The 25,519-nt window shown below is 34.4% G+C and overlaps 1 protein-coding gene across 2 annotated transcripts in view; it reads left to right on the forward strand.

The window, feature by feature from the left end:
• Positions 1 to 25,519, forward strand: part of GALNTL6 (polypeptide N-acetylgalactosaminyltransferase like 6) — a 1,532,830-nt gene that overhangs the window by 604,393 nt on the left and 902,918 nt on the right. For both annotated transcript variants that reach the window (XM_043972447.1, XM_043972448.1), the window contains exon 4: positions 6,770 to 6,908. In XM_043972447.1, the coding sequence (XP_043828382.1) occupies positions 6,770 to 6,908 (139 nt within the window). The remainder of the gene's footprint in view (positions 1 to 6,769; positions 6,909 to 25,519) is intronic.

Genomic DNA, 25,519 nt, shown 5'->3' on the forward strand with positions numbered 1-25,519 from the left:
ATATTATCTTTTGAAATAAGAGCAATAATTGTTTCCTTTTTACCTATGCATATTCATTAAATTCCTTGTTTTAAATGCCATAAGTGAAAATTTCTATCACTGTCAAATAGTAGTAGACAGTAGATATCTATCTTTTATATATGATATTTTTGGAAACACATCTAGATAGATGCTACTTACCATGTTTTTTTAAAAAGTCCATTTATTCTTCAGTTTTACTATTTTTTAAAAAATCTGATTCATTTTTGTATTTGTTCTTTAAACATAGTTTTTGTATTAAATAGATGAATTAATATGATTCAAATTTCTTTGTGAAACTGGTATTTTCTTGATTTTATTATTTCATAATTTCTTTTCAACATATTGAATTTAAAGGAATGCTAAAATAATTCACTTCCTAGAATTTTTAATTTGAAAATCCTCTAATTAAAAGGATTGCCATAATGTCATATATACTAGCTTCTATCTCCACATACTTGTATACATATAAAACTTCCAGAGTATAATTTTTTCTTTGTGTGTTTTTTTAAATAGAAAAGTTTTATATTATCAAAATAGTTTTTTCCCCAAATCTGGTGATATAGTAGTTATATTATCTGTTATTTTGTTTTCCTAATATCGTGTCTTCCTGGTATAAATCAAGTCTGGTTGTGGTGCCTCATCTTTGCAATAAAGACTCTTTACTAATTTTTTTAATGAATCGTTTAAAATTTTTTTTAAATTTTATTTATTTGTTTTTAAGTGAGCCATTTGGGGTTAAGTGACTTGCCCAGGGTCACACAGCTAGTAAGTGTTAAGTGTCTGAGGCCAGATTTGAACTCAGGTACTCCTGACTCCAGGGCTGGTGCTCTATCCACTGAACCACCTAGCCTGCCCCTTTACTAATATTTTAAGATTTTGAATCAGTTAGAGATATTAATCTGTATTTTTATTTCTCTGTTTTGATTTTCATCAATTTGGGCATCTAGGTCATATTTGTAGCACAAGGGCAATTATATAGAACTTAATTTTCCCATAGTTTCTCCAGGCCTAGAATTCTTTGAATATGTGGCAGAATTGCCCTGTAAATCCCTCTAGGTCTAGCATTTTTCTTCTCTTTTTCAATTCATTTACACATAGTTTAGTTCTTTTTTCTGTGATTGTGTTATGTAAATCTTCTATTAATTTGAATATTTTATATTTTTGTAAATATTCATTTCATTTAAATTGTTGACTTTATTTGAAAATGGCCAAAATTATGTCTAATTATTTCTTCTTTTGTTATGAATATTCCTTTTTAATTTTTGATGGTGGTAATTTCATTTTCCACGTTAATCAAATTAGCTAATTGTATATCTATTTTGTTGTTTTAAAATAGCTTCTAATTTCATCAATAATTCAATTTTATTAATGTCTGCTTAGATTTTTTCAGGATTTCTATTTTGATGTTAATTAGGGGTTTTGAATTTGTGATTTTTTAAAATTTGCTTGTCTACTTCATTGATCTGTCTCCTGCTCTTTCTGCCTCTTCAAGAGTCTTGTGTATCTTGGTCTTGCTCTGTCACTCTGGATTTCTCCAGGCCTCTCTGACTCTCTCTCTCTCTCTCTCTCTCTCTCTGGATCTTTCACTCACTTGTTAGCTCTATGTCTCTCTCCCTCTCTGTGTGTGTTTTCTCCCTCTGTCTTTTTCTCCTTCTCTGTCTCCCCTGCCTTTGCATCTCTGTCTCTTTCCCAATTCCTCTAAGTACTGATTTGGTTACATTACAATGAACCCCCCCCCCAACAAAAAACTAATTTCTTGTCTTTTTTTTTTTTTTTGGTGAGGCAATTTATTTTTTTTTTGGTTAAGTGACTTGCCCAGGGTCACACGGCTAGTAAGTGTTTAAGTGACTGCAGTGGATTTGAACTCAGGTCCTCCTGACTCCAGAGCAGGTGCTCTATCCATTGCACCACCTAGCTGCCCCTAATTTCTTGTCTTGATGGCAATATAATCAATGAAATTACATATCCTTTTTATTACTTTCTCAATGATTCATCACTTGTTTGTGATTATTTATTTAGACCCTAGTTAATTTTAAATTCTTGTACAATGCCCTTTGTTTAATATAGTACTTTTTGCACTGTAGTCAGTATAGGATCTGTTTAATATTATTACTTTCCTATATTTGTTGGGCTCCTCCAGCTTTTTAAAGTTCTGCTCAAGCACGATAGATTTTGCTCAACTTTGTTTTATCTCTATGTGAGATTTGATTTTTCAAGTGTGTTTCTTATAAACAACTATCATTGGGTTTTGCTTTCTAATGCATTTTGTTTTCTTCTTACACTTTATAAATGAGTTCATCTCATTCACATTCATAAATATAATAATTAATTGTGTGTTTCTCTTTATCCCATTCTCTTATTCCCTTTCTCTTTGCTCCCTGCCATCAATTAACAAAGAAAAAGGTGCAGGCTAGCAAGTGTGCTCAGCACTAATGCTTTATGCTTGATGTTATCAGCTTCTCCCACCTTTTTTCTCTTCCCTCATCCCCCTCACCCAGATCAAAAGACCAGGTTCTTAGTATTTCTTTTCTTTTACTTCCTCTTCCCTATTCCTTCTCTAAACTAATGGTTCCTTTCCCTTATAATTAATGTCTCACTGAATTAACCCTCCATTTTAATCCCCCCTCTCCTTTTTCTCTATTGAGATGAATATGTTCCATTCTTCCCCTCACTGATCTGTTCCAATGAAAGTAAAATTCAAGTGATACCAACTCCCTCTACCCCTTTATTTATTTGTATATACTTCTACTTGCCTCCATCACTTCTGGAAGGTAATAACTCCTCTCCGACACCCTGCACCTTTTCTTTCCTATCATATTCCTTTTTACCTCTCACTTTCCTTTCTTCTCATTCTCATGATGACATTAGAATATTGAGAGAATACTGAGAGTTCCTTATCCTCAATTAGAATGGGAAGACTATCCTTATATACAGTCCTTTCAGATTGCTCCCTTATAATTTAGATTTTAAGTTTCTCTACGTGCATTTGTATTTCAAAGTTATTGATAACTTCTGGTATTTTCATCAAGAACTCTTAAATATCCTCTACTTCATTAAAAATTGAACTTCACCCTTAGTATTCAAAATTCAGTTTTGCTGGGTAAGTTAATCTTGATTATAACCCTACATCTTTTTTTGCCTTTTGGAAAAACATAGTCTATGTTCTCTAATCATTTATAGTAATAGCTGTTAAATTATATGTGGTCTTTCCTTATTCTTCAGTATTTGAACACTTTATTTCTGGCTGCTTGCAATATTTTTTTCTTTGACTTGGGATCACTAGGTTTATGTACATGGTATTCCTAACTTTTCATTTTGAAATTTTTCAGGGGTTTCTCTAGCTCCCCTGTTCAGTTGTTTCTCAGTCATGTCTGACTCCTCATGACCTTATTTGGGGTTTTCTTGGCAAATATACTGGTGGTTTGCCATTTCCTTCTCCAACTCATTTTACAGATGAGGAAACTGAGGCAGGCAGGGTTAAGTGACTTGCCCAAGGTCATACAGCTGCTAGTAAGTGTGTGAGGCTGCATTTGAACTATGATCCACCTGAATCCAGCGTCAGTTGGTGCTCTATCCACTACACCACCTAGATGTCCATTCAGCCCCTAGAACAATACATTACAAATAATATACACTCAGATGCTTATTAAGTGAATGATTCCTTTTGGAATTGTTAAGCAAACCTGGAATATTCAAAGAAAGGAGTAAACACAAACCTTGCCAGGTGTTCTGTGAAGGAATTTAACTACATTAATAATAATTCCAAGTAGTCAATTAAATTTATTTATTGTTAAAAAGTTGATATCTTTAAAAAAAATATGATGAACAGGATGCTATTAGAAAAACCTGGAAAGACCTATATAAACTGAAGCAGAGTAAAATGTACTATATACAAAATAACAGCAATAGTGTAAGATGATCTGTTGTGAAGGACTTGGTTGCTTTCAGCAATGCAATGATCCAATATAACTCTGAAGGACTTATGAAAATTGCAATCCATCTACAGAGAAAGAACTGATGATATCTGAAAACCAATTACAGCATAATTTTTTGTTAGCTCCTTAATCTGTTTTGTTTTTGTCTGTTTCTTTCACAATTTGACTAATGTGGAGATGTTTTGTATGACTACTCATGTACAATCCATACTAAATTGCTTGAGTTCTTTGTGGGGGTGGGGGGAGGAAGAGAAGTTCGAACACAAAGTTTTAAAAAATTGATGCCTAATTTGTTTTTATATGTAATTTGGAAAATAAAATTCTAAACCAAAAAAAAAAGTTGATATCTTTTTAGCAGTATAAAGAGTTTTGAAGCACCATTAAAATATTTACCAATTTTGTGGGTTAAATCTTTATGGTTATGCAGAGCCTTCCATTTCTCTCAGACCACCCACTGTCAGTAAACTTATTTATACCTCAGAAAATTTGTTTTTCTTCTTATTAAAGCATAATAAAAGAACTGAGAGCATCTTCTCCATTGGTATTTGGAGGAAGAAAATCGGGGGGGGGCGCAATTTAATAAATACTGAACACAAACACATTTGATGTGCATAGTTTTTAAGTGGGGAAAGTAAACAGATTTCAAAAGTATAAAACATTTCACATTTGGAAGTGAAAAGGGAAACAAAAACGTGTAAAAGACTACTTAGCTACAATGTCTCTAAGGAAGAGAAGGCTTATTGATAGACTGTTATCACAAATGCAATGAATAAGTTTCTCATCTACCATAATTGCTGACTTACAAGGCTCTATTTTATATCACAGGTGAATTACTCATTCACTTGAAAAATCTTGCTTTCTTGAAAGAAATAGTTAGGAGAAAGAGTTGTGCCAAAAAAAAAACTGGTTTTTTTTTTGCCTACTTTGGCAGATTTTCAATAATTTTCAAATGAATATATGTTTTTGAAATGACATATTTTTCTTTTTAATGCTTGGATCTTTAAGGTTAGTATTGGTGTTATTTTAAGGATAAGTTGATGAAATCTTGAAAGAAATATATTATAAGTTAAATTTCCTTCATGTTTCCTTTTTACACCTTTATGGTGCCTATATAAGAATGGTTAATAACAAATTTGGTTGGCAATTAAAGTTCCTTGAATCTCAGTTATCTCTTCTCACTTAGTACTTTTCATAAATTTAGATAAACATATGGTATCTATTCCAGAATATAGAAGAATCAGTGTTGGAATCCTTCAAGCCAAATTTAGGTATCAAATATATGAATTTTTTATTCATATTTCTGAGTAAATAGTTCTCTTCAATAGAAAAAATACTTTTAATTAAAAACTAATTGTCGGTATATTGGCCATGCCTGGCATAGAATAGGTCCTTGACATATACTTTTTAATGTAGTCAATGAATAAATCAGATTTGTTTTCATACCTTTATTTTGGCAAGAGGGATAGTATAACATGGCATTCTTTTTGTTGTTGTTGTTGTTGTTGTTGTTGTTGTTGTTTAGCAAGGCAATTGGGGTTAAGTGACTTGCCCAGGGTGACAGAGCTAGGAAGTGTCAATTGTCTGAGGCCGGATTTGAACTCAGGTCCTTCTGACTCCAGGGCTGTTGCTCTATCTACTGTGCCACCTAGCTGCCCCTAATAACACAGCATTCTTTATTACTTTAAGATGACTGTGGGTTTTTTAAGAGATTTGAGACAAATGACTTTTAAAATCAGGCAAATGTTGATAATTCAAAGCATTTCATACCCTATATTTATTTGGTGGCAAAATGATCTCATTTTAAGAGAGACCTGGTTTTGACCAAGACAAAATGAATACTTACCTCTTGGATCTCAGGATCCCTAAAGGATGGAATACAAGATTCATGTCAAGGGGAAGCTTGGTATGATGGCTGGAATGGAAGCAGCATATTCTCAAGATGGTTGGGAAGGATGTACTTTTCATCTGTTTAAAGCTCATCATGCAACTAAAATATTCTCCATGAGGTTATGTTACCTACTTTCTCAATTCTTATTGAATTACATTAAGACCATCAGAATCATCTGCTTTTATCTTAAATAATTCCCGGGAAATTCCACACCATCGTTATATTTCCTTAGAAAATGTATTTTATCGGGGCAGCTTGGTGACACAGTGGATAGAGCACTGGCCCTGGAGCCAGGAGGATCTGAGTTCAAATCCAGCCTCAGACACTTGACACTTACTAGCTGTGTGACCCTGGGCAAGTCAGTTAACCCCAAGTGCTTCACTAAAAAAAAATATATATATACATATATATTTTATCTTTCCAAAGGGTTACAAACTTTATTAATTATGAATTTGTATCCAGGTTATTCTGATATCCTTGTTTATCCCCATGATTAAACAGAGATTTATTTTTGAATATTTTTGTGGGGGATAGCTATGATGGAAGCACTGCCCACTGATTTCATGGGTGGAAAAAATGCACAGAGAAGCAGCTCACTTTACCAATGCATGTGGGCACCTGTCTTGCAATTTACCATCTTAGTTAACTGGGGCAGTGAGAATTTGTGACATACCAGGGATTACTAAGCATATATATTTAGCTGGCAAGGCACAAAACTTGGCTTTTTTGACTTTGAGGCCAATTCTTTATGTCCCACACCTCACAGACTCCATTGTTGAAAAACACAATTTATTTGAAATTCAAGTAGTTCAGAGGTGATACCAATCCTTCATGACTAGAGCTTTAAAAAAGATCCATCAAGAATTATAACATTTAGACATGGCTTTTTTCTTCAAGCTTATAACCTTTTTTTTTTCTTCCTTAGGCAAGGGTGAACATGGGAAGCCTTATCCTCTCACTGAAGAAGATCGGGATGATTCTGCATACAGAGAAAATGGCTTCAATATTTTTGTGAGCAACAACATTGCTTTGGAGAGATCACTGCCAGATATTCGCCATGCTAAGTATGTAACAAGACACCTGATACCTAACAAGGTTGTCTTTAGAAGTGTATTTCATTTTCGAAGTTCTGATCCTCTTAACATAAATTTTGTTTTAGTAATCTATCAGCGTGTATGGCGGGGCAAGGAGGAGTTGATCTTTCATTTAAAATGTTGAGGATTCATTTGTTAAATGTATAAATTCAATCAATTTAATTTCAGATTATATAAAATTTGATTTATTAGAATGTTTTATATGATATAACTATTCCTTGTGATTTTAAAGATAGTAAATCCCTTTACTGTATCACTTGGCATTTTGAATATTATCTCATATTTGAAGGATGGCCTTTCATAGAATCATTGGTTGAGATCTAGAAGGCATTTCAGAGGTCATCTTGTACACCTCCCTCAATTTTTTCAAATGAGGAAACTGGGGCCCATGACTTGAATTATTTTCCTCAGTCCCACTTCTTGAAAAGATTGAATGTTTTTAAGTCTCAGTTCAATGGACACCTCTTCTAAGCAGCCTTTCAGTATCCATTCAGTATTTAATTAAATCAACTTAGACAAGATCACATATTGAATGCATCAGAGACAGACTTTGAACTTTGTCTTAGTACCGTGGTACAGTGAAAAGAACAATGATACTGGTATGTCAAAGGGTTTGTGATTATAAAAAAGAATGAAGAACTAAATCTATTGGTTATAAGGTAGGAGGCAGCATCTCTCTCTAATGCTGTCTTTGTGATCTGTGACAAGTCATTTAACCTCCATCCATCTGTATCAACTCATTTGTCAAATCAAAGCATTGGTTGACAAGATCTTTAAGTCTCTTTCCAGCTGGGTCTATGGTCCTATTGATGCCATCAGAATTTCAGAAAGCAACTAGTTGTCCTATAAAAGCTGCATTGTTATATTTTCTTTTTCCTTATGAAAACTAGAATGGATTGTCTGCTGAATTCTGAACGATAAAAGGAAGCAAATATAATGCTAACACCTTCTTGACCTTCTTGAATGGCAACTTTAAAAAAAATTATATCCCTGAAATTATTCTGAAAATATTTATTAATTGGAGCAAATAACATCTTGACTGAGTATTTATTGATAGCTAAAGAAAATTATGTTATGGGCATCAAATTATTTATTTGTTTTTTGTTTTTCACTCACAAATTTCAAGACAACTAAATATAACATCTTCATGGACAATCCAATGGTATCCCACAGAATGTGCAGTGAAAAAAAACAATATCCATTGCATAGTATTTCTTGTCTTCTGTGATCAGTCAATCCATAAATATTTATTAAGTGCCTGCCATGACCTAGATGTTGTGCTAAGTGCTAAGGTAAAAAGGGACAAAAGATAGTCTCTACCCTCAAAGATTTCACAACCTAATGGAGATAAAAATGTGATGTAGAGGCCTTTTTTTTTAAGTCTCTTAATATTTCTCAGATGCAACATCTGCTCCATCTTCAGTACCCACTTCTGACTATATAACTAACCCACAAATATTTTCAGTCAGGTATCTCTCCAATAACATGTGTACCTTTTCATATACACATACATGTGTTTATATGTATATGTATGCATGTATGAATCTATGTATAAGAAATATGCTACAATCTTTGTGTGTATATTCAAAATACAAAAGTTACTTGCAGTTAAATGTAAAGCTATTCCATAAACTGTCCTATGAAAGCTAAATAGATGGCTATGTGAGATTTAAAATTGGATATACAAGCATTAAACTTGCCCTTTTAACTTTTCCCTTATATATCTCCCAGAACACTAAGAAAAAGAAGCCTCTGAGCTTTAATCAGTGAGGGATTAGTTTTTATTGTTTGGGAATTAATTAGACAACAAAAGGTGATACCAATTAGGGAAATAGGAAAGTAGAAATACAAATGAATAATCTTAGATCTAAGCTTAGTCTATATTCCTTTATAAAACTAAATCCCAAACTGCCTGCCAGACCGAGAACCAGCACCAAACACCAAATGCGTGCTCCACCATGGCTAAGCTGAAAAGCCAGAGAGACCCAACTTCCGTTCCACCCTCAGTTTTAAGCTGGCATGCCGGAAGTTCGTCGCTGACTCCACCCCAAAAGGGAGGTCCTTCAAAAGCCGCTTCAGTAGCATGCGCTCAACTCTCAAATGATTCGGCTAAAACTTCCATTTTTTACCACAGCTGTTATGTTGTAAATGACTATTTATGACTATTTTATGGTAGTTTTGGTGTTCGCCTATCTCCAAAGGCAATATGAAACATCATTTTGTGAAGCATATAGGTATCATGTGTTCCCATGTTTATTTTAAACTCTGGATTAAAAAAAAAAATACCATTAATCATGGTGCTAGATGGCATAGAAAACTTTGCCTAAAGTCAGTAAGACCTGAGTTCAAATGTGACCCCAGACCCTCATTAGATGTATGACCCTGGGGCTGCTATCTTGCTCAGTTTCCTCAACTGTAAAAAGGAAGTATGCTCGTTAGCATAGTAGAATCAGCACTTTTCCTGTCACCAATATGCAGGTGAACCAGACAAAATCTAAACTGCATAAAGATCTATGCCTGAGGAAATTCAATTGTGAGGCCATAAAAGGATTGCTAATTTATGTGAAGGAACTCAACCTTTTCTACTCCCTTGTTTGTATGGACAAGTGTTCTAGCAACCTAAGCTTGAAGACCAAATGCTTTTTCACCTTCCTTCTTTACTTCCATAACTTTTTTTTTGTGGGGCAATGAGGGTTAAGTAACTTGCCCAGGGTCACACAGATAGTAAGTGTTAAGTGTCTGAGGCTGGATTTGAACTCAGGTCCTCCTCAATCCAGGGCCAGTGCTTTATCCACTGCACCACCTAGCTGTCCCCACTTCCATAACTTCTTAATTTCAGTTGCCAAGTACTTAGATGATACATTTCAAATGTCTGCTCTGTTTTCCAATTTGAATAGTACAACTTTAAATGAGGTATATATTTTTTTTCTTTCTCAGACTATCACAATAGTCTCCTAAATGGTCTACCTGCCTGGCTCCATTATCTCCAGTCTGTAATTTATCTCTCATGCCCCTGCCTGATTAATCTTCTAATGCACAGCTATCATCTGCTACTCTTCTAATCAAAAATTTTCAGACCTCCCAGTTGCCTAATAAATGAAGCATAAATTCCTAACCCTGGCATTCCTGTCTCAACAAACTGGCTCACCTGAATTTCCATACTTATTTCATATTACTCTCCTTGAAATAGTCTACATTATGGCCAAATTGTAGTACTTTCTTTCCCAATTTGTTTTTTAAACCTCTCTCATTATTTCACTTTTGCTTGCATTCATTGTTCCCAATTTCTGGAATAAATGTGTCCATTTTGTTCTCTGGCTTTTAAAATTCTTTCCATCATTTCAAGTCTCAGGTTGGTTTAACAAATGATTTCATGTGAAGAAAACTATATTTATAGTCACACAGTTGTTATAAAATTCCATTTAATGTTGATTTTTTTAAAGGCATTACCTTTATTAAAGGAAGCATATCTACATATAAGTTGCCTCCCAAGTCTGAGTATAAAACATCAGATTTATTGAAAGATTTCCCTGATGCCACTGCATCCAAATTTTATTCTTAAAACTTAATATAGACTTTTGTCTTAAACTCTCCCAAGAATTTGTTGTATTTTTCCTTGTGTGTGGGAAAAGCATCTCTTCCTTCCCTCTCCCCTATTGAGAGACTATTTAGCGAAATGTCTGTAATACTTTTCTTACATCCTTATTGCCTACAAAAGTCCCTTATATATGTTATTTATTTAAATTTCATCAAATTGTATACACTTTCTCCTTGACAAATCTTGTGCATAGTCTTGTGTTTAAATTTCAGGCCATATTTTAAGAAGAGCATTAAAAAGCTGAATCCTATTCAGTACAGTCTTGCAGAACCTTAAAATTTGAAGGACATTGAGAATTCATCTATTCCAGACTATGCCCCCTCAAAAAAACCCACAATTTTCCCTATAACATGCTCAAGTGATCATCTAGCCTTTGCTTAAAAAATTAGAATACTATCCAGAAGAAGGTTATCAATATAATTAGAAGATAAAATATAATGATTAGTCAAGGAAATAAGTAGAATAGGTCAGGAGAAAGGATTATTTTTTTTCCTTTCTGCTTCCAGTAAAGGACATTTAAAATATAAAGAAGAAAAACAAAACAAAAGGTTGGTAGGTTTTGCTTGACCTCAGAGGTTAGAACTAGAAATAGTTGGGCAGCTAGGTAGCACAGTGGATAAAGCACCTGCCCTGGAATCAGGAGTACCTGAGTTCAAATCCAGCCTCAGACACTTGACACCTACTAGCTGTGTGACCCTGGGCAAGTCATTTAACCCTTATTGTCCTGGAGATGGGGGGAGAGAAACTAGAAATAGTTCGTAGGACAATTGGAGACATAGCAATAATTGTGATTTTGGAAATATTTTCGTTATTAAATGATAGAAGTCCAATATCCAGTTTAAGTCTAAGTGGTCCTATGAACAAAACCATACAAACAATGACAGAAAGCCTACCCATTTTCACTGTGCTCATTCTGAATCTGTCAAACCTGGTAATGGTGACAGTTCTTGATTGGACAAGGCTTCAGGGCAACCATAGCAGTTGTACAACACATATTTCTGGGATTGCTGAATGCCAACTCAAAATCTATCTAATTCCTGGTCCCAATTATGAAATCTCCCAACCTAGGTTTAATACTGATAAGTGACCAGAAGGATTTCCCAACAGATTGGTATCTGATTAGAAATGCCACCACCAGTACCTGACATCTATTCTCTCTCCTCCATTAAATTCATCTTTAAGGCTTCTTTAAGGCACTTCTTTCCTCAGACCACTTAAGAGTATACTTCACTAAGACCTTTGCCATAGCATAGATATCCCTCTTCACATGAGCAGTGGAGAGTTTTGTTTTTGTCTGCTTTCTTTACAACATAGTAATAAAACTCATGCTTGTACTAACTTCATAAGTACCAGTTTCCTATAACTCCTCAAACCTCTTTGTTCTAACCTGAGCTTTGATGGTAAATAGTTATCAAACATGAAATTGACTTACTGAACAAGTATTAAGATCCCTAACACTGGAGATATTCAAGGTGAAGCTTGATCACAATTTGTTAAGGAGTTCCTGCTTTAGGTTGGGCTAAGTGATGTCTAAAAGTAATTTCCAAATCTATAATATTATCTCGATTTTTTATCTTTACACCATCTCTATCATTTGATAAATTGAAATGACAGTGAGAGTATTACATTTCTACCTAGCAAATTGTCTTGTTGAAAATGGCATCTAGTAGGCACTTAATAAATGCTTCTTGAATGAAAGAATAATATGTATTCCTTTATCTAACTTCATATGTTAGCACCATGGTAGAAACAACATAAAACTCAATTAGAGAAAAGCCTACTATGTAAATACTATTAGCATCATAGAATAAGAGGCAGCTTTGTTTTCCTTTTTCATAGCCTTGGAGCATTATTCAGAAGTGTTAACTTGGCAGAAAAGTCTTTTCCCATGTGGTGACTGTGGGCCCCAATAATCCAGTGTTAGAATTGTTTTAATTGTAACAGAACTTCTCACTCTGCTCTAACTCTAAACTTGTGCTAACATCGCATTTTTGTTATGAATTGCTAACATCAAATAATTTAACTAAAAATGGGATATGGCCAATGCAAAATACATAGGGATCATTTAATTTGAAAGACACCAACCTACTGCAAACATTTGTTTCATTGTTTGGTGGCACTCTACACCACCCTCAGTGGAGGCATTAAGCAGCCTGATTCACAGGCATCTGGACCCAAGAGCTTTGCAGACTGTAATAGGTAGAAGTAAGAAGGGAATAAAAGGAATGGATATGGAGAATGAGTTCAAATAATAACTGGGCAGTTAGATTAAATTAGTAATACATGCTTAGTGGAAATCCTTTCAAACCAAAAGAGTCCTTTAACCCCAAAGAGAAAGCAATCAATTATGATGTATTTCTCTGTTGTTTACTAAGCACTACATTTCATCTTTTCATTCACTTGAAAAGAAAAAAGGCTTACAGGTTTTCTCAAAAGACTTTAAATGAATTTGCATTTCCCAGCATAGATCTGCATAGGATTAATTTGAAGAACAAATTCATTTTTTCCCTAAAGTGAATGTTTTAGATATTTTGTTTTTGCCTTGTGGCTGTGCAAATTATCCCCAGGTCACCAGAAATTATCTACAGTAATTCCCACTGGCCAAGAACATTTCCAGTTATATGGAATTTTAATACATAACTGCACAGCATCAAAGATGCATTAAATTTTTTTTGTTGGCATGATGAATATTCTCTGAGAACTGCCCCCTCCTACCTCAAATGTGTGTTCATGTGGAAACAAACTACTGATAGAAACACTGAAGAAAATCACTGGAGTCCAAAGAAGACTAAAATGTTGATTTTCCTCCTCAATATATCTACTGGCAATTTAACCATTGAGGCCATTACATTTCTTGGGACTTTGCCAAGAGTCAGATGTTTTCCAGGTTAATTTGAATAAAGTTAAAAGGAGATTTTTTAAAAGTTGCTTCATCTCTTAGGTATCCATTTCAGCAAAAAACAGTATTCTAGAATTTTTGTGGTGATCAAAGTCAAGCAAACAAGTTTGTAAATTGCAGATGTACCTTCTTTTCCCAAAGTTGTTTAGAAACTGGGGGGGAAATTTTGGCCCATATCAAGAATTTTGTTACCTCCTCAGTCTGTGTTTTCTCAAACCTTACCAATAGTTTATGTAATAAGCATGTCTCCAAGTTGTTGTTTTTTCATTCCTATTTAATTTGTGTTCCTGGAGATTTTAACTCATTTAAAGAAATTACATTATCTATAATGCTCTTTTCATGTATTTTTATCAATTCCCTGTAAAATGTATTCATTCTTCCATTTCTAGTTTCAATATCATTCTTCTTGTTAGAAAAAAAAATGAACCAAAAATAAGACTCATGTAATTCTGTTTTCTTAGACTACATAGTATTTTTTGCCAACCTCAGCCCATTCAAGGATTCAGTCATCTTGACACTATTCTCATACCCAAGTGTGAATAATCTTGAATTTTCTTTCCCTGCTTCCATTTTTTGTACAAGTCATTTTGGGGTATCTAGGTGGTACAGTGAATAGAGCACTGGCCTTGAGTTTGGGAGCACCTGAATTCAAATCTCACTTCAGAGACTCTTAGCTGTGTGACCCTGGGCAAGTCACTTAATCCCAATTGTCTTTAAAACATCTGGGGCAATACCAGTGATCCCAATATAACTGGATGGATCCAGAGAAGAGAGTGAGGTTGGACTTTGTACAACCCTCCCTCACTTAAATCCAATTCACTGCAATTCATGGCATCACTCCAATGCCATGGTCTTTGAGAATGAAGGACAAACAACAGCAAGAAGTCATTTCATCAGAGAACTCCCCATGTATCAACATATTTCCTTGTTAAATACCTTTCTCTTTTCTTTTGCATCACAATCTTTTGTGAATATGTTGCTAGATTCATTTTTGACAGACTCCCTATCAATTTTTAAACATACCAATCCCCTCTCTGAATCACACCAATCCTGTCTCTGATTTTTTTTAATTTGCTTTCTAAGCTTATAAGGTACCTGTCAACTGTACCTAGGTTTCCACTCCCTGATTTTTCAAGATCAACTTTATGTATGATAGCATTTCCTGAAAATTCCTATCACTGAAACTTTGTCAATATTCTTATTGTGCAGAGTGAAGAAGGGAAAGCATTTCCTTATAGTATACCTTCAGAGAAAGGAAATTCTGGGCCATGTAAGCTAAAGAAATCAATCATAAGATGCTTTTATTGGAATGAAATTCTCAGCACAGATCTACAGATTTAATGTTCATCATTTCTACTCAAAGATTCCTCTGCCATGTTTATAGCAGGCAAGAATCCCCATATTCCCTATCTGTCAGGTTCATATTATATGCAGATAGTAATCACTTCTCTTTCCCTTTACTTTGATCATTCCTCAAATGCTAATGACTATTCTTTCATCCTAAGATTTTTAGAAAGTATACCCTCCTGTTGAAATCACTCTGCCTATTAGGACCAGGTACAGATTACAATTCCTATGATTACTTTGTTTTTTCCTCCCATTTTAATACTACTGAACTGTGATTTTTCTACAAGTTTCTCTGGTGGATTAATGATATAAAAACTGTTATATTTCTGTTTGTTATTAAAAGGATTTAATTTATATAATATATAGCCAATCTCACCCTGCATGTGAAATCTATTTGTACATGTTTCACATATAAACGGCGATTTCAGAACTTTTTGAGATATATCAGTTAACCTATTAATTTTTTTTCTTATTTGTGTATGCTGATGATAAGAGAGTAGGGGAAGGATGAACGTCTAAACAGATATTACAGGATGTTTTCCTTTGTTCTACACCTTCATGATTAAAATAATTTAACTTCTTCCTATTATGCTCTATGACACAGTTCAAGTAAGCTAAAAATTAATTCAAGTAGTAATGCTAACATTTATTTTGTGCTTCATCATTTATGAGGTACTGCTATGACATCTGGCCTTCACAACAATTCTGAAGCATTAAGAGGTTATCATCCTCTGTAATGGTAAAAAGGTAGGGTTAAAACCATGTCACCACATTTTAGCATTGATCCCTTAAGCAGAGGAGAACATCTTAATCATAAATAGTCATATGCCTTTTACATTGCACAAGAGTCATGTCAGAAAGCCTGAAGAAATATAGTCACACTCTAGGAATTCCGTATAAATTAACAGGCAAGTTGTATTGAAGGTTTCCAGAAATTGGAAAATATAGCCTTCTAGCACATTCCTAAGGAGAAACAACCTGAGCGAGGGGGTAAAAAATGTCTTATTTAGCCTTGAACAGGTGTGTGTACACACACACACACACACACACACACACACACACACACACACACACACACACTCATCTTCCAATGGGTCAGAGGAGGACCTTCATATAATTCCCATTTTCCCATTGATGTGCTAGTAGTGTCCCAAGATGAGCTGATGTCTGAATCTACATTGTCCAACAATAGATGGACACAGATTCATCTCACTTAAAGGATAACTTCTAAAACATCCCACAAAAGGGAGCAAAAGGTTTCCAGTAACTGGGAAGTATGAACTACCCTTTTGCCAAATGTGCTCTTTAAGGCTGAGTCCACTTTCTACTAGACTCAGCATGTACATGGGGGATAGTGTGGCACAAACTTTTGGGGGGATGTTTTATACCACTTAAGAAAACTTTCATTTCTAAAAACCCTGAGGAATTAGATGAATCTCAATTAATAAACTTGATTAACGCACATTAACATTAGAGAATCAATCTAAACCATCAAGGTTAGCCCTTAGAACTCTTAGAGGAAAATAAAACCAGCTTAGCTCAGAAAAAATGAGTCATTCATGAGAGTGGGATTTTGGATAAAGGATGCTTCAGAATTTACATGTGATATACATAAAAATACAAGAAAACATAAAAGTTCAAGGGGCAGACTTTGAACTGATCCGAAATCTTCACATTCCAAGTCCAGAGCCCTCTTTACTATTCAAATTAAAAACATGTTCCCATCCCTCAAGAAGTATTTCTCCTTGTATTAAAATAAAAGCATTCTCATGAACTAGGTTAAAAAGAAACTAGAATATAGTATGTGATTCAGTTGCAAAAGACTGGAGATGATGTATGCTCTAGGAGTTGAAAGAAAGGAAAGGGGCAGCTAGGTGGCACAGTGGATAAAGCACCAACCTTGGATTCAGGAGGACCTGAGTTCAAATTTGGCCTCAGACACTTGACAGTTACTAGCTGTGTGACCCTGGGCAAATCACTTAACTCTCATTGCCCCCCCCCAAAAAAAAAAGGAGAGAAAAGAGTAAGCTGAAGAAGATAGAGGATTAAGAAATAGAAAAAGAGTATGTGATGTATTTGATTAGGCTACTTAATCAGTGATGGTATTGTGGAACACATTTGCAGCATAAGCCAATCTCTAGCATCTCTTTAACCTGGCTTGGAAGGGTTTTACTCTTCTCCCTTTTATTTCATAATAATAATTGAATTTGCCGCTGTTCCTAAGATACAACTGATTTCACCCTGATGACTTTGTCAGGACACTATGAATTCTGTAATGAGAAAGGGAATTATGGGTTGTACTGTTTCTCAAGAGTTTGTGAGAAGAACTTATGTAATAGCTCTTATTATCTTGCACCAAAATAGGAAGAATTCAATTTTCTGAACTTACCCAGAACATTGTCTAATGCCATGGTACAAAGTATCGACAGTCTTTATCTATTTAAACATTGAACTATGGGTTAACATATTATAAGAAGTTCATATCTTATAGCTGATATTCTATAATTCCATAAATCTAATACTCTGACTTCAGTCAATCTCTCCATTTCATTTTCCATACTTAAGTTATTATTTTTGCTCTGTCCCTAATAGTATATTCAGATTTATGCTCAGATCTTTACATTACTACAAAACATTGTAGTCCCTAATCAAAGTAATTTAAAAATACCTTTACAGATCAGACTGCTATCTAGCAAAGTAATCAGATCATTGCTACCACAATTCAAACATTCTTAGTTTAAAGTCATATTTGAGTGGAACACGTTAACTTAATTAAGCAAAAAAAAAAATTCTATAAGCCTAAAACTTCCTCTTCTATATTTTACTATTGATATTTTCTCTTATGTTCAAAGGGATATTTTTATTTCCATTTCATATTGAAATGATTGATAAACTATTTTGACTCTCTAATTTATCATCTCCTTCCTTCTATTAAATCTTCAAGTTATGACTTCCAAATTATAATGAAAAGAAAGGAAAATCCCAAACCATTGTATTTCTCTATTTCAAAGCAGGTTATCTGCTTTTCATGGCCTGTGCTTGTACATTTGATAAAATATTGAGCAAACTGTTCCTTCCATCTTGCATTACAAACCAGTTTGCAAGCTAAATAAACAACAATAAAATATGTCTAGCATAGATTTAAAAATGGGAAGAGGCACAGTCACAGTAATAGCTTCAGAATTGTTTTATTTCCTCAAAATCTTCTCACCTCCTCTTTAGTACTTACCCTATAAATAAGTCTAAAATAGAATAGCTTAACCATGATGGGGGTTGGAAGGGAAATCAAGTGATGGTAGGATATTATGTTTGGGGATATTGAAAGACATGGCAGACAGCTAGATAATTTCAGCAACTAACTGAAAAGTATCAATGTCTTATGGGGGAAAAAAATCTCCCTAATCAAATGATCAGTAAGATTTAGAGTATTGCTATTTTTTTTTATTTAGTCAATTCTTCCATCTTGAAGATGAGGAAATTGAGGATATGAGGAATTAAATATGTTGCTTTTAAATTCTATATCAGATATTTATTAGCTGTGTCACCTTGAACAAATCACTCAACCACGTTCAGTTTTCTTAACAGTAATGATTCTATTAAGTTCAAATTAAAGACAGGACTAGTCTATAGATGGACACATTGTGTGTGTGTGTGTGTGTGTGTGTGTGTATGCATGTGCACACACACGTACATGCATGAATGCATGTGTGATGAAGGAAAATGGAAGAAATTACCCTTCCATAACCATGGACTGTTAAATTAAATGTTACCAAACAATTGTTAGACTGATTAAGAGAGATAAAATAGATAACTTAGATCATAGAAAATGATTCTACATAAACAAAATCAATGTGGCTACAATAAGAAATGAGACAGGTGGCACAATGAATAGAGTGTCTGACCTGGAGCCAGAAAGACCAGAGTTCAAATCCAGCCTCAGACACTGTGAGATCCTGAGCAAGTCACTTAAGCCTGTTTCCTCTTCTGTAAAATGAACTAGAGAAGATAATGGCAAATTGCTCAAGTATCTTTGTCAAGAAAACCTCAAATAGGGTGATGAAGAGTAGGATAAGACTGAAATGACTGAATAAGGATAAGTAAGGAAATTGTTCCTTGTAAAGAAATCATATGAAAAATTTCTCATAAAGGTGCATTATCCAGAATATAGAATATAGGGAATTAACAGAAATATATGACAGAGCTATTCCCAAATAAATAAGTGGTAAAACATTTCTCAAATATTTCAAAAAATTGCTTAGTCCTTCAAAGTATTCTTAAATTCTGGCCTTTGTGTTAATAGTAAAAAAAAAATAAGGTACACATAAAAATAAGAAAAAATCACATCAAACAACTCTGATTGTTCATCTCATGTCTAAAAGATCAGGAAAATGGCAAAATATAAAGACAGTGAAAAACTTCAAGGCTTTGGGAATGCAGACAGAATTGTTGCATTGTTGGTGGAGTTGTTAAGAAATCTAATGTTTCTGGAAAACAATTTCAAAGTTTGATCCAAAACAAGTTTGGAAGTTGGAAAAAAAATATTAGTTACTATATTCTAGGCAGATGAATCCATGGACTACATATTTAACCCTAGTCTCTTTCCTGAACTACAATCATACACCACACTTTGCCCAGGAGACATTTTAAGCTAGGTGCTTTGGAAATTTCTCAAGTCCACTATACCTAGAACACAAGTTTTTATCTTCTCCACCCTTAAACCTACCCCCTTCTTTTTTTTTTAATTAATAAAGTTTTTTAATTTTTTCCGTTACATGTAAAGATAGTTCTCAACCTTTGTTTATACAAGCTTTACAATTTCAGATTTTTCTCCCTCCCTCCCCCCTCCCCTAGACAGCAGGTAATCTGATATAGGATATATATATATATATATATATATATATATATATATATATATATATATATATATATATACACACACACACACACACATAATAACATTAATCCTATTTCTGCATTCATCATGTTATAAGAGAAAAAAAATCAGAGCAATGATGGAAAACCTCAAAATAGAAAAAAAAAAAACAACAGCATCAAAAACAAAAGAAATAGTATGGTTCATTTAGCATCTATACTCTGCAGTTCTTTTTTTTTTTTTTCCTGGATTTGGAAATCCTCTTCCATCACGAGTTCCCTGGAACTCTTCTATGCCATTGCATTGGTGAGAAGAATATAGTCCATCACAGTAGATCAACACACAATGTTGATGATACTGTGTACAATGTTCTTCTGGTTCTGCTCATCTCACTCATCATCAGCCCACGCAAGACCCCCCAGGTTTCTCTGAACTCCTCCTGCTCATCGTTTCTTATAGCACAATAGTATTCCATTGTATTCATATACCACAACTTGTCCAGCCATTCCCCAATTGATGGGCACCCCCTCAATTTCCAATTCTTTGCCACCACATAAAGAGCAGCTATAAATATTTTTGTACATGTGGGTCCCTTTCCCCCTTCCATGATTTCTTTGGGAAAAAGACCTAAAAGTCCTACCCCCTTCTTAATTTCTTTATTCATTGTGAAGACCTGATTTTTCTAGTCATTCATATTTATAATCTTGATATCCTTGAATCCTCATTCAACTCTTGTATCCACTCAGTTGAAAATTATTTTATTTATATAGCAACACCACCTTTGAAATAAGCCTCCCTATTGTACATTCATACATCCACTACCCTAGTTGAGACTCTAATCACTTACTTATCTGTTCTTCACCTCCTTGCTGGAAATCTCTCCCCAATCCATTCTATTCCATCTCCTACAAAATCATTCTCAGGTAGAGAGACCTTCATGTTTTCATTATTGCTGTGATATCTTTCTGACAGAACTTGACTTTTCTCCAACTCCCACTTTGGACTAGGGACAAGCTCTCTGTGCAATAGATCAACCCCTCTGCCAACATGATTGTAGCCACTATTGGAATATCTGTTATGCACCCCAATGACTGCACCCCACACACATACACACATGCACTTCAACCCAATTGAATTTACTTCAAATGAAAGAATTAATAGTAACTAACTACTAATTACTAAGCAAATGGTTAGTTACAATGTTACAAAATGACATGGTAATTACTGCAAATACAAAAATACTTTGCTGTTGCAATAAAATGGGTCATTTATTTTGTTTCAAAACATCTGCTGTTTATTCAAATATGATGTTTTACATGACTCAAGGAAGTTTTTTCCCTTTGTTTTGCTGTTGTTTCTTTTCTTCAGTAGGCCTCAGAAAGTCGAGTTCATAAACTCTATTCCATTATCCTACTACCTTGGCAAATATATTGGTGAATGTAACTTTATTTCCTTAAGCATCTGCTTTAAAGAAAGGTGTTTTGTGGTGGTTTGTTATTCTGAAGTATTTTTTCTAAAGAAAAGAGAAATGAAAATCTCTCAAAGACATATTAAATTCTTCCATCATAATGAAATTTTAGTCTATAACTAGCATTACTGAACTTGGGAATGTGCTTCTAAGGAAGATACAGAAATGGAGGGGTAGACACAAAACAGAGAAAATACATGCATTAATATAATCTGGAAATAACTCCAGTCAATAAGTAAGGGAAGTATTTTCCAATATACCTGCTAGAAAAAAAAAATGTCTTTACTGGCTCTCTAATGCTTTACTACCTGGCCAGTAAATTATTGCCAATTTTCATTTCAACTAGCCTTCAGATCATGTTCAACCACACTTGATTCTCAAAGGAATGAGGATAGCTTAAAAGTGTATAAAGTTGATACAAACAATTGTCTTAGTATGTGATTTTCTCCATTTCATATGTAGCCAGATATTAAGAAAGAGTAACCTGTCCCTCCCTCCCTCCCTCTCTCTCTCTCTCCCCCTCCACCCTCCTACATACTCTACTCCAATTCCTTCAAAATCCATGGGTAAACTTTTTGGAATGAAGAATACTTCTTTAACAACCCAGCTTATTTTATTTTCAAAATTTCTTCATTTCTGGATCATGGGGTTTTACTTATTTGCATATTTTACACCTGCATTTACATATTTACATTAACACAGTAGTACTTTTGTATTATTTCTATTATTCTTATGTTGCTAAATCTTGACTCATCAGTGCCCTAGATAATCAATATAATTCTATGGTGCACTTCTACGGACAAAAATCTGATATCCTTTCTAATTCTCAGTGAAGATCTTAGGTGGTAGGAATTTTGGCTTGAAATGTGAGGCAGTATTAAACTCCCTATAAAAAGGTAGCTCCTGTGTCAGAAAAACTTAGTTATATAGCCAGACTGACTATTTATGAGTATTAAATTGAATACTGCTTGAGGTTCCATTGGGATTTGCATTGCACAGATTCATTAATAAAATTACAGAAGAATAACTTCTTTCAAGAAATGATTTTTAAAAGCCAACTTGTGAATATCACTAAAAAGAAAGAGTAACCCCTTGCCCAACCCAAGCAAATATATTTTCCTGTCAAACTAATTTAGCAGTTCTATCAACTGGCAAAAGAAATTACCAGTTATCACCACTTTATCAAGACCAACTGACAAGACAAAATTAGAACCTAAAAAAACAAAAACAAAAAAAAACCAAACCCATGACTGAAACCAGGCATTGTAAATTGAATACTCTGACAGTGAAACAATTACTATGTAAATTGTTGCTTGGAAATGGCTTATACTAATATTTTCGCTAGCATGCTTGTCACTAGTCTGATGTCATATGGACATTTTATTCCCCTCACTCATGAGATAGAGATAAAACAAAAGATCAGTTTCAGCAAGATGTCTTAGTGAGAGAATGTGATGTTAAAAAAAAAAAAACGATAACAAATTCTAAATTTATTTTTTCTCAGCATCCCTGTGTAGGATTCTTCTGCAAGGAGAAAATAAAATTTGGGGCAGACTATTTTTATGATCACTTAGCTACTCCTGTAGTTGACTTCCTAAAACATGAGGCCAGCAAGCTCCATGGATTTCAACTTTTTCTCTGCTGTTATCCATCAACAAAGGCACTTTACAAGGCTTTAGATAGGACTAAGGGTCTGAAAATCTGGGAACTATCCAAGCCCTGACAGTAGTATCTCTTAATGTGCATAAAATATAGTTATTGCTATAACCATGGGGTCAAACAAATTGCAACTTTTATGAATTGGCTTTTTTCTACAAGCTGACTGAAATAGAGCTGGGCTTGCCTTTCTTTTTCATCATTTCAGAGACTCATTTCTGCAGAGTATAGTGTTCTGTCTACCACAAAACTGCAAAGACATTAAAGCCCAGAATGCACGCTATTAAGACAAGTTCATGATATCAATGATCACCTGCTAATTCTCATGGAGCAGCAATAATTGAGTCAACTTAATATTGTAGTAAAATGAATCATTGGGTTCCACTTTCCATATTAGGCACATGCTTTTTTAAAAATCCCATTTTCATTTTGAAGAAAAAATATGTTCTATCTGTGGGTTTTATGGATATAATTAGATAATGGGCAAAGATTATAATATGCCTGCTTATAGAAGTGATCTCATCAGCACGTAGCACAGTGCTTTGCATACATGTGATTTTCTCAGAAAGGGGAACTCCTAGTGTGGGAATATACATCAGTGTTGTAAATTGCAAGAATTCTGATTTAGCAAATAGGTCCGAAGGCAGTGAGTGCATAATGCCTGTAGAAGTTAAGTAAATTATCCAGGATCACAGTGTCAGATGCTGGATTAGAATCCAAGTCTTTTTCAACCCCAGGTCAGCACACTGTATACTGCGAGTCTGATATGTACCAGATATGTGTAATAGTTATAAATATTTACCTATCTATATATACATATATGCATCTATAGGTATGTAAATATAGAGAGAGGGCAAGAGAGAAGAGGTGCTTACTGAATGTTTATTGAAATAAATCGGCTTGGTAGCTCTTTTTCTGAGAACTAATAATTACATCAATTATTATTTAAATTATCATTAAAAACATTAAAAATAGTTTTCAAAATTCATTATTGTAAGATTTTGAGTTCCAATTTCTCCCTCACCCTGGGAAGCCAGAAAGCAATGTGGTATAGGTTATACATTATAATCATGTTAAACATATTTCTACAAGGGTCATTAGAGAAGAATCAGAACAAAAGGGGAAAACAACAAGAGAAAAGAAAAAAAAAACATCCAACAAAAGAGTGAAAATTGGATGCTTTGATCTGCATTCAGATTACATACTTCTTTTTCTGGATGTAGAGAGTGTTTTCCATGGTAAGTCTTTTGATACTGTATTGGATCATTGTATTTCTGAAAAGAGCTAAGTCTGTTATAGTTGATCATCACACAATGTTGATGCAACTGTACAATATTGTCTTGGTTCTGTTCATTTCATTCAGCATCAATTCATGAAGATCTTTCCAAGTTTTGCTAAAATCTGCCTGTTCATCATTTCTTTTTTTTTCTTTTCATTTAAATTTTATTTTCCAAAATATATGTAAAAAAAACAAATTTTGACATAATATTTTAGTGAGGCAATTGGGTGACCTGCCCAGGGTCACACAGCTAGTAAGTGTCAAGTGTCTGAGGCTGGATTTGAACTCAAGTCCTCCTGAATCCAGGGCTGGTGCTCTATCCACTATTCCACCTAACTACCTTAACATCAATTTTTTTAAAACTTTGTGTTCCAACTTCTCTTCCTCCTTCCCTTTCCACCCCCTACCCACAAAAGCTCAGGCAATTCAAAATAAGTTATACACGAGTAGTCATGGAAAACATTACCACATTAGCTAGGTTGTGAGAGAAAACAGTTAAAAAAAAAACCTTCAGATTTAGGAAATTACAAAGAAAAAAAAATTAAATGTGTTTCCATCTGTTTTCAGATACCATCAGGTCTTTCTCTATAGATGGATTGCAATTTTCATAAGTCCTTATGGGTTATATTGGATCATTGCCTTACTGAAAATAACCACATGCTTCCCAGAAGATCATGTTACACTATTACTGTTATTTTGTATATAGTATATTTCACTCTGCTTCAGTTCATGTAGGTATTTCCAGGTATTTCTGATAGCATCCTGTTCATCATAACCCGCATATAGTACCTTAAATTTGACAAAGAATTTTCTTCATAATAGTCCAGCAAAGTAGGTACCATACATTTTGCCATTATAATCAATCATTCTATTTCCTTCCATCCTATTCCATGTTATCTACTCTATTTTCTATCTTCTTTTAACCTATTCTCCCTCAAAAGTCTTACTTCTGACTGTCCCCTCCCCTGCTATGTACTCCCTTTTTTCACCCTTCCCTCCCTATCCTCTTCCCCTCCAACCTTCCTGTAGGGTTAAATAGATTACTCCTCCCAATTGGGTGTGAAGTTATTCCCTCCTTGAGCCCACTCTGATGAGATTAAGGTCTTTGAGCTAATTCTGTGTTCTAAATTTTTCTTCCTCCTTCCCTCCTCAACCCTCCCTATGACATCAACCAATTCAGTATGTTATACTTGTGCAATTATGCAGAACATATTCACCTTCCTCAAAAGTGTTTTGCTTTCAAGGCAGCTAGGTGACACAGTGGATAGAGCATCGGCCCTGGAGTCAGGAGTACCTGAGTTCAAATCCGGCCTCAAACACTTAACACTTACTAGCTGTGTGACTCTGGGCAAGTCACTTAACCCCAATTATCTCACTTAAAAAAAATGTTTTTCTTTTTACTGTTCTGTCCCCCAATCTGCCCTTCCCTCCTTCCCCTCTTCTCTCCCTGCTTCCCTCCCT

Source organism: Dromiciops gliroides, chromosome 6, assembly GCF_019393635.1.
Source record: "Dromiciops gliroides isolate mDroGli1 chromosome 6, mDroGli1.pri, whole genome shotgun sequence".
NCBI classification, from domain to species: Eukaryota; Metazoa; Chordata; class Mammalia; order Microbiotheria; family Microbiotheriidae; genus Dromiciops; species Dromiciops gliroides.